A 15,742-nucleotide genomic window follows, 5' to 3' on the forward strand; every position below is an offset into this window, starting at 1 on the left:
GGAGGATCCATTTTATTCCTCCCTAGCAAAAGAATTGGCTAAAAAAGCTGGACCCTGTGAAAACTGGGAACCAAGGCTACGGAGAGGAGATCCTAGGGATTTGGAAAAGTGTTTACGAGAAGTTGGGATTCAGTCAGGGGCATCACTATCTAGGCAAAGCTGGATAGTGTTATCAGCCTACCGGCTAGTATACGAAAGATTGAGATTAAGTGAAAGACATGGGGGCACTCCTACCCCACAGGAAGAAGGGGAATCTCAGATAGCAGGAGACCAAACTGACTCAAATGAGAACTTTTCTATTAATGTGGCTAAGAGCAACAGGAGACCAAAAAAGCCCAGAGTGCATTTCAACCCAGCCCAGAAAGAGCCTGACTGCCTGCTTCGTCCTAGCCATGGTGGCAGAGGAAGTGAGTGGGGAGAGAATGAGACAATGTTAGAGGCTGAGGCACAAAACACTACTGGGGTTCAGGATGTGCCTCACACAGAGAATAGGAGATGGTTAAATGATCAGACAAGGGCTCGACCCATACAAAGGAGGAAGACAGAAACCCGAGGTGAAGATTCAGTTACAAGGGAAATTCAGGAAGATTTCTCACCGCAAGAGGTCACAGATATTTTGAGTAGATTCAGCCAAAGAATAGGAGAACCATTGATATCTTGGATGGTAAGACTCAGTGATCAAGGGGCCGGTGGAATATCAGTAGATGGGACAGACTGCATGAGATTCATAGGTATCAGCCATGATCCTCTAGTTCAACAAGCTTTTAGGGAACATCATCAGCAAGGAGATGGTGATAGCAGGACTACTCTGTTGGCATTAGCCGCTGTGGGATGCAATAAGAGATATGCTACTGATTCTATGTGGCCCACTGAGCACAGACCCTGGTATTCACTTAGAGATTGTATCATGAGACTAAAGGAGGAGGTAATGAAGACTGCCATTATGACAGGAACTGCAGACAAATATTACAATGATTCAATGGAACTGCCTCATAGGAATTTAATAATTAGGACAGCTCCCCCTGCTTATAAACAACTAATTTTGAATTTATTACTTGGAGAAGTAGGGAGCCGTCTTACAACAGTGATAAATAAGATTTTACAGTTATATGACTTAGGTGACTGGGGAAGGGATAGATCTCCTCGAGAGAGAAGGGTGAATAACCAGCAAACTTGGCGCCAAAGGAGAGTAACAAGGAAAGAAATGTTTACTGCTTTATTGAGAGCAGGAGTAGGTTTTGAAATGATAGATGGAATTCCAACCAATGAATTATACAGAATGTATAGAGGACTTGATAACACGAGAAATAGGGAAATAAGAACTGCTCCTGCAAGCCTACAAGCCACTCAGACTGAAGGTGACCTTGTGTGATTAACGGATGAAAACTTGTACATCTGGAGAAAGGCTGGGAGGACAATCCTAGTCTCTATCTAGGGTGGGATCCTCTTGGCTTCCTCATTATGTTCCTTTTGAAAAGAAACATTTCCCACCTGAGTTTGGCTCTGATGTTGGATCTTTGCATAACTGAAATCTCAACCAAACTTGAGATGATTTTATTTGAAGAATTATAGTCCATACTTGTCTATTCTTTTTGTCCTTTGTTTTGGCTAACCTTGTTGCTAGTTTTGTTTCCTTCAGGCTTAAGCACCCTGCACTTTCCGGTGACTGCCTAAGCATGTAGCATTCTTGGAATTCCTGCCAGCTTGTTAAAGAAATGACCTCTGGAATGGGACTTTTTGGGGGCAGGGCCATCTCTACATCCAATTTCAGCATGAAGAAGCTATGGAAAATGAGACCTTCACCCCTCACCCCAAGATTTTGAGCCCCAATCGTTCAAGGGGGGTGGAAATGATGATAGTGTTCTGTTTACTTATTTTGTGTTATCCTTGCTGTGTTGTTTTATTGTTATGATATTATTGATCCTATGTAATGGATACAAGGATTTAGGGGTGGACATTTGAATTATTAATAATTATTTTGGGGATGATTGATTGAAGAGATTATCTTGCTGGGACCTAGGGGTGGATCACATTTGAATCGTAAACCAATGTTTGGGAATGTCACTGAATGATATGTTTTGCTTTATAATGAATGATATGTTTTAGTTTCCTTTGTAATTGGATCACAATGTATGTTCTAGGATACATGGCTGATTAGATTATGTATCCTATAACAAGGGGTGGAGTGTAGCCAGAATGGGCTTTGTTTTCTTTGAATGACTCAGCTTGCCTCATTGGGCCTCTGGACACTGTGGCTTGCTCTTCCGGGGCAGGGGGCCCGGGGAGCATGCCGGGAGGCAGACAGCTTCCTGTGTGATGAGTCATGGGGCTGGCTGAGGGGAGGTGTTGGCGGCTATGCTAGGGGGAGGGGCCAACTCAGGAACCAATCGGCCCTGGTCATTTGGGCGGAGCTTGATGATGTCAAAAACTCTATAAGAGGGGAGAGGACAGCTTGAAGAGTTCTCTCTTCCTTTTCCGGTTGGAGCCAGCGACAGTTACAACGACCGTTACAGAGGCAGTTACGACAGTTACATCGTCAGTTACAGTTGCAGCTTCAATTACAGACACGGACACAGCTGAGGCAGGAGCTGCCAGTAGCAGAGCTGACCTACGGGAGGAAGCTGAACAAGGACTTCAGTCCAGTGGGTAATCTTATTACCATAAAGGGGGAAACATGATTTTGCTTTACGCAATCATGTTTCTCTGTAGCCTCCTGGTTACTCTTTCAAGGCGTACTTATTGGGCCTGGAAGATTTGGATCAACATATCAAAATGGGGCTTCTGGTTCATGGGTTGGTTACTGTGGAGCCTAAATAAATGTTTTGATTCTTCTGCCTTCTACTTTGAGAGTTTCTTATATCCGGCGGTTCCGAACCTTTCAGACATGTTTATGATCCTCTTTGAGATTATAAACTCGGCCCTCCTGATACAACATGTTATGTCCTTCAGATTGTGAGTTCCTCCAAGGTAGGAACTGTCTTTTGCCTCTTTTTTTGTATCCCCATCACTTATCACAGTGCCTGGCATATAGTAGATGCTTATTAAATATTTGTTGAATTAAACTGAATTAATGACTTTTTCCAAATCACTTTTCTTGGGCTTCAGTTTTCAAATTGGCGCTTATTTGGATTGACATGTAATCCAAGTACCAAAGCACATTAGTGTGGGGCTCTCTCCTCATTGGTAGAGATCAGCGCCCTGCACCTGTGTGTGAGGGGAGGGGTGGAGTTGCAGAGGAGAGAGTGAAAAGGTTCAATCTCTCAACTTTCTACAGGTCCCTTCAGTCTCCGTGGGCTTTTGAATTGCTTGGGGCTCTACAGTAGCTTCAGGAGAGAAGAGGGACAATGCCAACCCTACTTGAGTTTGCTGAAGGGAGAATAAGACTGGGAAGAAGCCAAAGTGAGAGAAGCCTGCAGCCTCCATGGTGTCCCTAGCTTCAGCTTGCTACTCACGAGAGACTTCAGGGATTTTCCCCTTTGGCTAAGCTTAAGTTGAGCAGTTATCTTGCTCCCAGTGGGAGAACTCCTTCACTCTGTACTCTCTGGTGTATATTCTCCTATGTTTATCTTTTCTGATTTCTGTTTTGCTATTGACTTGGACAAATTGGTTTCTTTGCTATTTGTTATATGTGTTCATTTTGGAACTGGTATTTGGCAGGAAGGGAGTTAAGTCTCAGATATAGAGCTTGAGAGCCCCAGGGACATTTGCTGAATGCCAAATGGCAAGATCAAAAGTCCGTTTTTTCTTATGCAAACTGGGGTTTTTATCAGGGGCTGGGGGAAGGGTCTTCTTAGCAATAGCTGACTGCTCAAGTACCACAAGAGAGTCCTCATTTCCCTATTATGGAACATCTATCATAAGTTAAGCTTGAACCTAAAAATCATATCCTCCAGACTAAGAGTATTTAAGGGAGCAGACAGCTATAATTCTAGCCTGGTACCACCCCTTACCTCTCTCCCCTATGTTCCCCCAGGAGCAGAAGGGTGGTCTCTGCCCTCCTGCTTCCCCTCCTGGAAGGAAATAAAGTCTCCCTTGGAGAAGGGTGGATGAAGAATAGACTAGCGATGTCTATACTGCTTCCTTTCAATACACACATTGAAATACTCCGTGCCACATGTAGGGGACAGTCTCTACTCTTTCCTTTCGACCCATACAAAGACACCCTGATGCTATATGTGGGGGATAACTTTGTTACACTAAGGTCTGGAAGGGTGAGGATGATATTTAAAAACTCACATTTAAGTATCTATATACATTTACAAAGTAGCTAACTTACAATAGCCTGGTGAGGTAGGTAGTATTTTTTACAGAAAGAAAACCTAATGCTTAGGTATGTTAAGTGACTTTCCCAGAAGTCACCTGGTTAATGAGTATCAGAGTCAGGATTTAGACTCAGGTTTTCTAAATGCAGTTCTAATTCCAAAGCCCTTCATTCCACAAATGAATGAAAAAGTTCTTATTGAAGCATTTGCTATGTGCCAAACACTGGGCTAGGTGCCAGAGATAGAAACAGAAGAATGAAACAGTCTTTGCTGTCAAGGAACTCACTCTAATTGGAGGAGATAACTCATAAAAGAAGGTTCAGCCCCTGGAAAGGCTCAGAAGTCATATGCCCTTATGAGAAGGATGAGTGATAAGGCCTAGGGGTCCTTAGGTTAAGTCATTCATTCACTTGACAATTCAGGGGTGGGGGGGGGTCTTCAGAACATAGAAGCAGGGCAGATGGTAAGGCCTGGAGGACATTAGGAGCAGTGGCAGGACAGACAGTAATGTCCGGTGGCCCTCCATCTTACTGGATGGAATAGAGTTGATGACTCCCATCTCCCCCAGGACTTGGTACTGTTGGGCTGTGGAGGGACTTGACTGAAATTAATTTAATTGTATACTACTAGGTCTTTTCTTCACATTTCTCCGGTCCATCTCCTCTAGTGCTGTTCTTATAAGCCAAAAATAGATTAAACATACCTGCTTCATCAAAGCAAATATATTTCATTGTGGAAGTTTGGGAGATGATATTGGGATTAATTTTTTTTTATTTATTCTTGGAGACAAGGGGTCACTTCCAAACTGAGATTATACATGCTCAGTGTAGCTCTTTACCTGCAGGAGAGCTGATGGGAAGCATAGTTTTTACCTGGAATGAGGCACTGAAGGATCATAGGAGGTATTAAAGGGGTGGGGGCAGTTAGTAGCCAAATGTAAGTGAGGACACTGCTATCCAGAACTGAAAATAATCATGTGCAATAAAGTCTTATTTGGCTCTCTGATCCACCTGAGGAGTAATCTGTCTTTTAGCGCAGAATTTTGTGGTTCCTGTAACTGTCCTGCTACTAAGACCTGGTGAATTTATTTATTCTCTCTTACTTCCTCCCAAACCCTGCCTCATAGCTACACATGACTCTGTGCCCAGTGTTCTTCCCCTATCCCATGCTGCCTCCATTTGATGAGGATGTAATTCTCCTACCAAAACAGTCTTTTATTGTACCCATGTTGTCTCTCTGGGTAGAATGTAAGCTCCTTCAGAGCAGGGATGCTTTCATTTTTATCTTTGTATTGCTGGTACCAGCAGGCAGTTAAGAAATACTGGTTGATTGATTTTTGCCAGCTTCCAAGAACCAGTGTTCTTAGCAATCTCTCCCTCCCTCTCTCTCTCTCTCTCTCTCTCTTTCTCTCTCTATCTCTCTTTCTCTCTCTCTCAGTACCAATTTAGATTTGAAGATCTTTCCCACCCATTAATAGGCCATGTGACCTGCTTACAGGAAGCCTAAGTCACATGTGGTGGGAAGAGCTTCCTGACAGGAAAAGGAAGTTGTGTCACAGGAAATGCACACAGAGAGAGAGAGAGAGAGAGAGAGAGAGAGAGAGAGAGAGGGAGAGAGAGAGAGAGAGAGAGTGTGCGCGCGTGCGTGCGAGAGCGAGCACAGTTATGGCTGCTAATGGCCACCTCGTGATAGAACTGAACAGGCTGACTTAGCTGTAGTTTGAGTTTGTTTTTGGGAAGACCCCAGCAGGGGGTTGGAGAGGTTTTGGGATGGCGAGGCTCCATGTTGTGATATTATGTACTGAATGTTTTACTGCTCTGATAGATTGGAGAAGTGACTTGTGGCATCTGGTCCTCTGGTATCTGAATAAACGGTTTACTTCTTCTACCTTCTGTATGGAGAGTCTCGTATACTTTGCGATACAGAACCACATAGGCATTTTGACAATTATCATCTATGTTGTTATTGTTGCCTTACTGATACAATATGTGTACATAGGTATATATCGATATATGTGTGTGGTGTCCAGGGAGAACTGGGACAGGGAAATCACATTGCCTACATGTTTGGGTGAAAGCAGGAGTTCTTGCCTTAAACAAATATTTTTAATCAGGAAAAAAAAGAAACCCAACAACCAGCCACCAAACAGAAGAAAACCAGAAACAGCATCTTTAGTAGAGTATATTTATAGGAATGCAATAACACATGAGATGTACATTTTGAAGCTTCATTTGCAGCTTTTAACATTGACTGTTTTTAATCATAAACATGACATCAGATCACTACTTTACAACATGACACATGAGGGATCTGACTTACAAATAAAATATTTACAACCTACCTTTACAAAACGACATTGTATGTATACAAAATGAAAAAAAAATTACCATAAAACAGAAGATACACTTAAGGCAGACCAGCAAGACACTGAAATAATTAAGGCTGTGGAATTCTTTTGCACCTTGAAAATATTGAGCTATTGATCAATACTGTGGAGTGGCATTTTTTTCAATGTTGTTTTTCCTCTTTTTTTTTCCGTTGATTGTTAACAAAGTCTAATGTGATTTAGTGTAATTCTATGTGTATGTGTTATGGTCCATATGGAGAAACCTGCCCAGCTAAAGATAAGCCCCTTCTATGTTTGGCCAGAAGGGCCCACCACAAGTTCCCAGAACCAATTTGAGTCATTCACTGAAGGGTCTGAAGAAAAGGAATAAGTTCTATGATTTTACCAGTGGAAGGAGGGAAATACTATTGTGAAGATTCCCTCCACAAACACAGGCACTGCTCCTCCTTGACTTCCATAGAGGAGCTTAAAGAATTGCCTGAGGTACATAGAAGCTCCAGGGTCACACAGGGAGTTACTGTTGGAAGATGGATTTGAGTCCAGATCTCCCTCTAAGCTGCCCCTCTGTGCCTACAAAAGGGCTTATTAATGATTCAAATGCAAAGTTATTTCTGACCCCATCAGCAGAATAAACCAAATAATAAAATCAGTGGGATATCTTAGGCTTGGAGCCCCTTGCTTGGATGTCTTTGAAAAGTAAATATCTGGCTCCAGCTGGAGCAGGAGTTGGTTAGTTCTGTTTAGCTCCAATCAGTTCTAATGGTTTTAAATAGCTAGAAATTGTTTTCCCGTTCGGAATGTTGGCTGATCTGGACATTTATAGGTCGGGAAACACAGAATCATAGCTGGTTTTGTGCTGGAAGAAACTTTAGAGAGTTCATCCAGCCCAACCCCTTCCTTTTCATATACTAGGAAACTGAGTCCTTGAGAACTGAAGTGACCTCTCTGTAAATTGATGATAATAATAGCTTACGTTTCTATAGGGCATTCACGTACATTACCTCATCTGATCCTCACAACAACCCTGTGAGGTAGGTAAGTATCATTATCTCCATTTTATAAATGAGGAAACTGAGGCTTGGGGGCTGCACAATGGGACTAGGACTAGAAACCAAGTTGTCTGACGAAAGGTCTCTATCACACCACACTGCCTCTCTTTATGTTTCTCTGACATATTCTGCATATGGACTATAAGATAGACATAGATATTATACACTATCTCCATGTGCGTGCAGATACAGATCAGTCTTTTTCTACCTGCTTGTCCTTAAACTAGTACTTTCCCTTGGTGTTTGGCTCTTATTCTGAAGGAAATGTGTTCAGGGTTGCCACATCTCCCACACTTGCTCTACCTTCCAGTCATTTTTTTCCAACAGAGCAGACTGAACTGTTCGGCAGATATTGAAGTCGAAGCACCAGGGTCAAAAAACAAAAATTAAAAAAATATGAGACACAGAGATGAGAGATATGGCTTAAGTTTAGTAAGTGAGATGTTGGTTTTGCTAGCTTCATGTTTAAAGACCACAACGACAGCACAGAGTTAGCCTTCTGATGGATGGCATGGTAGCAGTCACCATAGCATTCCAAAATGTGGATCTATTACTGATGGCAGTATCGATCAATTAGTCAGTCAAGGATTTACTGAGTGCCAACATGCCCAGCTAGTGCCAGGCTAGATATATATGTTCAGCCTCATGATGTGGGATTCTCTTTATTTACCTAATTTCTATCTACTTCCATTTACTCCATCCCCTGATCTTCTCTCTCTACTCTCACTTTCCAAAATAATGTCTTTCTGATGGAGCAGAAAGGGTGAACCCCAGATTGGAACACGATCAAGACTCTCATTTTCTCAATCTACCAGTGAGCAAATTGGCAAACTGAATCAGTCAAATGTTTCAGTGTCAGTATGTCCCTTGTAGAATGGTTCCTCTTGGGAGCCATTACACTGGTCTTTGAGGACTGAAAGTTATCTTAAGATGATTGCTTTTTGTCCTCCTCTAGCTTCTAAGTTTGTTAAAAGTGAGGAAGAAACTTAATCATATCACAGAAAACATGGCTAGTTTTTCTATGTTCCTGTATGGATTTCTCACACTTAAAAAAAAGAAAACAAACCAAAAACAACCCTCAAAACAACCTTTTAAAAAAATCCAGATACCTATGCCCAGATTCCAGGCTCGCTGGGAAAAATTTATTCACGATAACAGTTAATGAAACAATTGAAGATCTCATAGTACTTAAAGAACAAGTATTAATATAGTACTTTCTTTTTTGGTGCATATGTGAATGTCAGGGGCATCTCCCCTGTCCCTTCCCCATGGTTTTATTTACAATTTTTAAATGGTCCCTAGATTTTTTTTTTTTTAGAAAACTAAGGGAAATCCTAACACAGCTTTACAAATAAATACAAAAAACTGATAAGCCTACAAATATATTTGCCTATCCCAGACTCCTTGTAGGAGTTCATATCTAGGGAGTGGAATGAATGGTGTATACATTCCTTCTCACTCACCCAGCATCGGTCACCATTCACCCTGAGTGAGTGGTTGTTGGCAGTACCACCCAGCCGTTAGGGTAGCTGGAGTCATGATTTCTCTCCCCTTATATGCAGGGGCTTTTGATTGCAAAAATGGGGCAAAGGTTTTTGTAAACACACAGAAATCACCACTAGTTTCTCATTTATGACACCTTTGTTCCCACAGGGCCTTGAGGACCCAAACTTAGAGCCCTTCCAATTATCAAGGATCCAGGAATGATTAGCAAGTATACACAGTTTTAGGCCACAGGAAGTTGTTTTCCAATAGGTTACTCTCAAAAGTTCTGGTTGCCTCCAGATTCCAACCCCTTTCTCCCCACTGAAACCCCAACCATAGAGATATCTACCCTTGACCCCTGTGCCCTTGATTCACTGGGGATGCCAATAAAACATGAGGGAAGCTCTGCAATGGTTGGTAACTAATGGTATTTTGCAGTCACTTAGACAGTAAGATATGGAAAGTAGAGGGTGGGAGAGGAAGCCAGGCCTGCCTATCTCTAAAGCAAAATTCATGAGAAGAAACAGGGGTGGTGTTTGGTCCTTGAGGATGGATTTTATTCACTAGGGCAGCTCCCCTACCCATCTTTCCAGGCAATGGATTCTTTTAAATAGTGATTCATTCCTATATAAGACCAAACAATAGTAAGGTAATAAGCATGTAGTGTTTTCATCTATGAATCCTACAGGAGAATCCAGTCTCATAAGCTGGCAAATGATGCCTGAAGAGTTGAATGCTGGAAAAACTGGAATTTTGAGAGGTTGGTTTGTCTGTTTGAAACGGGCAATAAAATAGTCAGCATTGGCAGTGTATAGCACTTTATCCAAAGTCTGTTTCAGATGTGATTAACTGGTATAGTTTGTCAATAGTCCTATGAAATCCAATAAGCTATTATCCTCTTCCCACCTCTATTTTGCCCTTGGCTACATTCAGGGCAGAAGGATTCCATGACATATTTTACAGAGACGGAAGAAATCAAGGTCCACACAGAAATGAGAAAACATGGAATTCCTGGCTCTGCCTTGGGCTCAGATTTCCCCTGCTCCTTCTGTTGAGAAAAGCAAGGCCCATGTACCAAGAATTCAGGAAAGCTAAAAATAACAGTTTTCAGCATTTCCCATCCTCCCCTCTGAAAGGCACAACTATTTTAAAGTGGACCACAAAGCACCAAAGCCAACATCCCTCCTTCCTCTCTTGTACTCCCTCCCTTCCTCTATATTGTTCTGTGACTTTGGGAAGTCAAAAGCACACCCTCTCTCTACCTCCCCATTCCCACAATTTACTCCCAACTTTTCTCATATGTTATAAGTGGATGCTTAGCTCTTAAAGACCACATTGCAAAGGACAAATAATCCCAAATTAATTTATATTGAGTTGTCCCTTACCTTTACCCTTTCCTCCCTTATCCCTTTTCATGCTTATCCTAACAAATGAAATCCTACCCAATGGGCATAAACCAATTTGGACAATCTTGGCTTAAAAAAAGAACTGGAGTAGGCTCTAGAAATGGGATAGTTTTATTAGGCACACCCAACCTATTTTCAAGGCCTAGTACAACTTCAGCAGAAATGAAAATTTCCCTCCTTCCCTAGGAATTCTGTAAATATCTTTGGTTCGGGGCAGGCACAGCTAGGTCTTGATTAGTCCAAATGATGAATCCAGTGAAGTGTCACATGTGTTGGAATTCATACTATTTGAAGTTGTAATTATGTAAAATATGGTAATTGGTTCTAGCTGTACAAGGAAATGGTCTCAAATGCTTTTTCTTTCTCTCACCATAGGTGACCCTACCTGATACACCAAAGGTATATTACTTACCTCTGTTTTCCATTTACTCACTTTAAAAAAAAATGACTTAACAGGTCTGAGATTCCATGGTTTTGGTTCTTATTTAAGCACTAATTTGTAGAATCCTTGGATCTAAGCTAGACCACACTGTCTAGAAGGGCAGAGAACTATGTATATAGTGATCCCCACTGTTAAGGAATTTTCTGGTGAAGTTAAATGGATAATTCCTCACCTTCCCTTTGGGCCTCTGATATACATGCATATATACATATGTAAATATACATAATATATACATACATACACATACATATTTATTCTGATATCAGTAATTATGCTTTGGCTTTAATTAATAACGGCATCCAACATGACCAACTTTTTATAGGACCATAAATTTAGAGCTAGAAGGTCATCCAGTTTATTCTGATCATTTTACAGGTGAGGAAACTGAGTTCTAGAGAGGTTAAGTACCTTATCTAATGTTTTATAGGGAGTAAATGGCAGAGCTGGGGATTTGAACCCAGTTCCTTCGACTCCAAATCTATTGGGGGTTTTTTCCCCACCACACCATGGTTTCATTTGAACATTTCCAGTTATTTATTCTGGAGCAGTCTAGGCAACTTCACTCCTGGGTCATCCCAAAGCTGATGAAATATGGAAGCCCCTGCCATAGCTGATATGTTGCAAATGATCACCTCTCTCGACACTTCCTCCTCCACTCCATTTCTTTGGCCATCACACCCAACCTGTATTCCTCTTAGTCTAGGCCCTGCTTTTTTAGAAACCAACACTTAGCTGTCTTTTGCCTGGCCTCGATAACTCTACTGATGTTCAAGAGAGTTCTTCAAACCATCTGTTCTAGGTAGAAGAAGAGAGAAATGGGACAAACCAAAAGGCATGGCGTCTTTTGAAAGCTAAAATGATTCTCCAACCCTCCAATGAAGTCCTTCTCCCCTCCCCTTTGCAAAATAAATCCTAGGCTAGGGTTCATCATATTTCGTATTGATATTTTTCTACTATGGAGGTCTTAGGAATTTAGATGGTTTCTTTAAATCACAAACTGTGTGTGTCTGTGTTTGAATGGAGCATATATAGAGCAAGTCAATAGTCTCCAAGGCATCTGAATTGGTAACCCAAGGCCTTTCACAAGCTAGAAAACAAATACAGTCAGAGTCGGTTTACACATATTTGGTTAATCCCGAAAATGCTAAGTGCTACCTAGTCTTATTGCTTGTACTTACTACTAATTTATTAATACATAAACATAGGGAGGTTTTAGGGATAGTGTGGAGACAGGGAAGGGTAGATGATAAAATTACCTTTTAATATTCTGAAAAATATTCAGTGAGCTATTACTAATTCTACTGTGAGATGAAAGGTTTCTGAATATTATCTTAGTTCAGGTTTGATTTTCAATATTTTTTCCCCACCCAAACATGCAGATGGATAATACTGGGGGAACCATTCCCAAATGATCTGCTTGCAATCCCTGTACTGCATGATTTGAGTCCTATCTGCTAGAAGAGAGAAGGAATACTGGGAAATTTTATTTGGGCAGATGATTCAGTTAAGCTTAAGAACGTCAGCTGTGTGACAGCATGTTTTAGAAGACATCCTGGAAAGTATGGGGTAAGATCTTATATAAAATTAGAGTAAAAATACTCAGGTTTTAGCACTTTTTGCTTCTACCAAGGCAGAAAGGGCGATTAGCAATGTAGCCTTATTCTGAGACAGCATACTCTAGTCTAGAGAGCAGCATCCTCCTTAAGTGGTTTGGGGAATCCAGAGAAATGCCTGGGGCTAAGGATTAACATCTATTGCAGCCCCAAGGAAAACAATGTTTCCTTTAGATGATCTATAGGGCCTTGCTTCATGGCTTCAAAATGTCTACCTGGGTGTCCTCCGGTCTGATTTTCAAGTGATGCTATGAGAGGCTTTTGCTCTAGAGAGGGCAGATTCCAGCTCACTAGAATGAGTGCCCCCCCCCAAAAAAAAAACCAAAACAAAACTGGTTCTGGTAACATTTGGAAACCCAGGAACCAAAAGGATAGTCCACACATTTCTCACCCATTTCTCTAGGAATTTTGCTTCTTCCAGGTGTTTGAAAAGAGACGTATGGCTGCCTTCTCCTAGTAGGCAAACATTACTGCTGTTAGCAGTGATAAGGATACAAGGGAACCTTCCCAGTGTCTGATGCATGTCTGTAGAAGAAACTAGAATTCTGGTCCCTCGTGGATAAGAACTGTAAGAAAGTTTTCTAATGGCCCTATCAAATGAACATATTATATTCATGGACCTATCTCAAAATCAGGTGGAGACATAAAAATAGGCCCCTGGATTTGTTCATTATCCATGAATAGACAAGTACATTTTAAATTCCATTGCTGACCTAGCTCTCCAGCAGATTTCTCTACCAGGTGACTTCTGAGCTGTCAGTGAAACAGGAGAATTTTGATAGACACAAGTTAGTGTTCATCAAATAAACCTTCAGCTGGAAGCAAAGTCATGAGTTTACAGATACTGGAAAAAAAAGGGGGTAACATCAATTCCTCTGGTTTTGGTAAAAGATTTTTGTACAAGGTTTTATAAAATACTTTTTAAAAAATCCGTCATCTAATTGTGCTTAAGTCAAAACGACTTACTGCTCCTATAAATAACTGTTTTAACTCTAGCACAGAAAGGTTGATTTTAAAGCTATATCTATTTTACATACATATGTACACATATATCATAAAACCCTGGAACCTGGGTGGATATGTTCTACTGTATGCTCACATATATTTGTATTAAGAAATTATATGTAATACACCTAAACTGGAGCAGTTGACAGACGGGCCACCTCTCTTACACAGAACTCTATGGCTGTTTTTGAAGATCTCATCGAAGAGAATGCTTTTCAGTTCTGAATTGGCTCGCTAGCATGAGCTTCAGTTGATTCCATTTAAGACTCCACTAGGAACTCATCATTTTCCATTTTGACCCAAGTCCACCTGAAAATAGCCATGCAGGCCTCTTTACCCTCACCCCTTCTATTTTCCACAATCCCAATACGTAGCTTATTCTTTGCCTTTGTAGAATAACCTTATAGAGAGGGTAAGTGTCCAGCTATCAGAAAACTCCTAGATATAGGGTGGGTTTTTACTGTTGTTTAGACACTGAATAATCACTGGAAAAAGGTGCATGAGGTACATCACTCAATCTGGGGAACTGCAGGAAGTCAAATGGTTTAACACAGAACTATTTACAGCCCAACATTGTCTCACTTTTGCTCACACTGTGCATCCCAGTCGAGCCTCAAGGGCAGGGAACAAGCTTATGTCCCTTGGTTCATCCGACTGACAATGAAGCTCTTGACATTGGGAACTGGGCGAACATCATTCTGGTGCTTCCGGCGTTCTATGAAGCAGGCCAGTCGTGAGGTATCCAGGGGGATTTTGGAGTAGCTGCCATTATGGGGCTGCAGCCAGGGGTGTTGCAGGCAGGTGGCCGCCGTGGGCCTCCGCCGGAAATCTTCCTGTAACATCACATTGATGAAATCCCTCGCTGTGTTGCTGACCCCACAGAAGTACTCGTGGGGGAAACTGAAGTCCACCCTACATACATTGATGCATGTCTCCTCTTTGCTCTCATCCAGAAAGGGGGAAACACCGCTCAACATGACATAGGTCAAAACTCCAATGCTCCAGATGTCTGTGCCCAAGGAGACAGGGATGCCCTGGATCACCTCTGGGGCAGCAAACTCTGGATTCCCTAGCAGGTGGTGGATATGGAAATGACCTGAGATCTGGACAGCATCCTCCAAATCAATGAGCTTCACTCGAGGCACTGGGATCCGTAAGTCAATGAGCAGGTTTTCTGGCTGCGGGGCAATGAGAGAGAGTGACTAACCGAGAAAAGTTTGCTTTTCTGATAGGATATCAGTAACAATGAAAATAATAATAGCTAACATTTATATAGCGCTTTACAGCTTGCCAAAGTGCTCTCCTCTTTGAGCTATGCAGCAATCCTCCGAGGTAGGGACTGTTCTTATCCCCATTTTACAGATGCTGAACCTGAGGCTAAGAAGTTAAGTGACTTGTCCAGGTTCACGCAGTTAATATGAATGCAAGGCAGGGTTTGAACTTGCCAGCATGCTCTCCACTGTACCATCCAGCTGCCCGCTTTGGATTCATATGTGTCCTTACTGTTCCACTCCTCCCCAAGCAAAGTAAATCTTCAGTAGGTAGAAGTTTGAACAAAACTAAATCACAGGATCATAGATTTAGATCTGAAAGGGACCTTAGAGGTCATCAGGTCCAAAAATATTCATTTTATGAATAAGGAAATTGAAGCCCAGAGAGGTAACATGATTTGCCCAAGGTCACACAAGATATAAGTGGAAGAGCCAGTCTTCTGACTCCAAGTGCACTAAAGCATTAACCGCCTTTTATACTTTTCTCCAAAGCCTTCAGAGGGTCTCAAGTTGGGGGATGGAGACAGAAGGGAAGGGAATAGGCATTAATTTAGCATCTACAAGGCAGGTGCTATTACTACTCTCATTTTACAGTTAAGGAAACTGAGGCAAATGTAAAGTGATTTGCCCAGGGTCACATAGCTAGGAAGTAAACTCGGGTTTTTATTATCCCAGGCCCAGTGCTGTACTGCTGTTCCACCCACCAACTGCCTAGGGATAAGGCTAGCTCTTTCAGAGAGGGCACACTTTTTGAGAAGGGGTCAGGGCATTGAATGATTATTAGCGGAGTAGGGTTAATCCAGGGTTCCTGAATAGGTGTGACCCTTGGCTCTTCTCTGGCTTTCATGACTACTACCATGGC

At 41.8% G+C, this 15,742-nt stretch overlaps 1 protein-coding gene across 1 annotated transcript in view; it reads right to left on the reverse strand.

Moving 5' to 3' along the window:
• Positions 1-12,916: 12,916 nt before the first annotated feature.
• KALRN (kalirin RhoGEF kinase) overlaps positions 12,917-15,742 on the reverse strand; it is a 182,230-nt gene continuing 179,404 nt past the window's right edge. The window contains exon 27 of the mRNA XM_036747492.1: positions 12,917-14,787. Within this exon, the coding sequence (XP_036603387.1) occupies positions 14,242-14,787 (546 nt within the window). The 3' untranslated portion in view covers positions 12,917-14,241. The remainder of the gene's footprint in view (positions 14,788-15,742) is intronic.

This window comes from Trichosurus vulpecula, chromosome 2 (genome assembly GCF_011100635.1).
Source record: "Trichosurus vulpecula isolate mTriVul1 chromosome 2, mTriVul1.pri, whole genome shotgun sequence".
NCBI lineage: Eukaryota > Metazoa > Chordata > Mammalia > Diprotodontia > Phalangeridae > Trichosurus > Trichosurus vulpecula.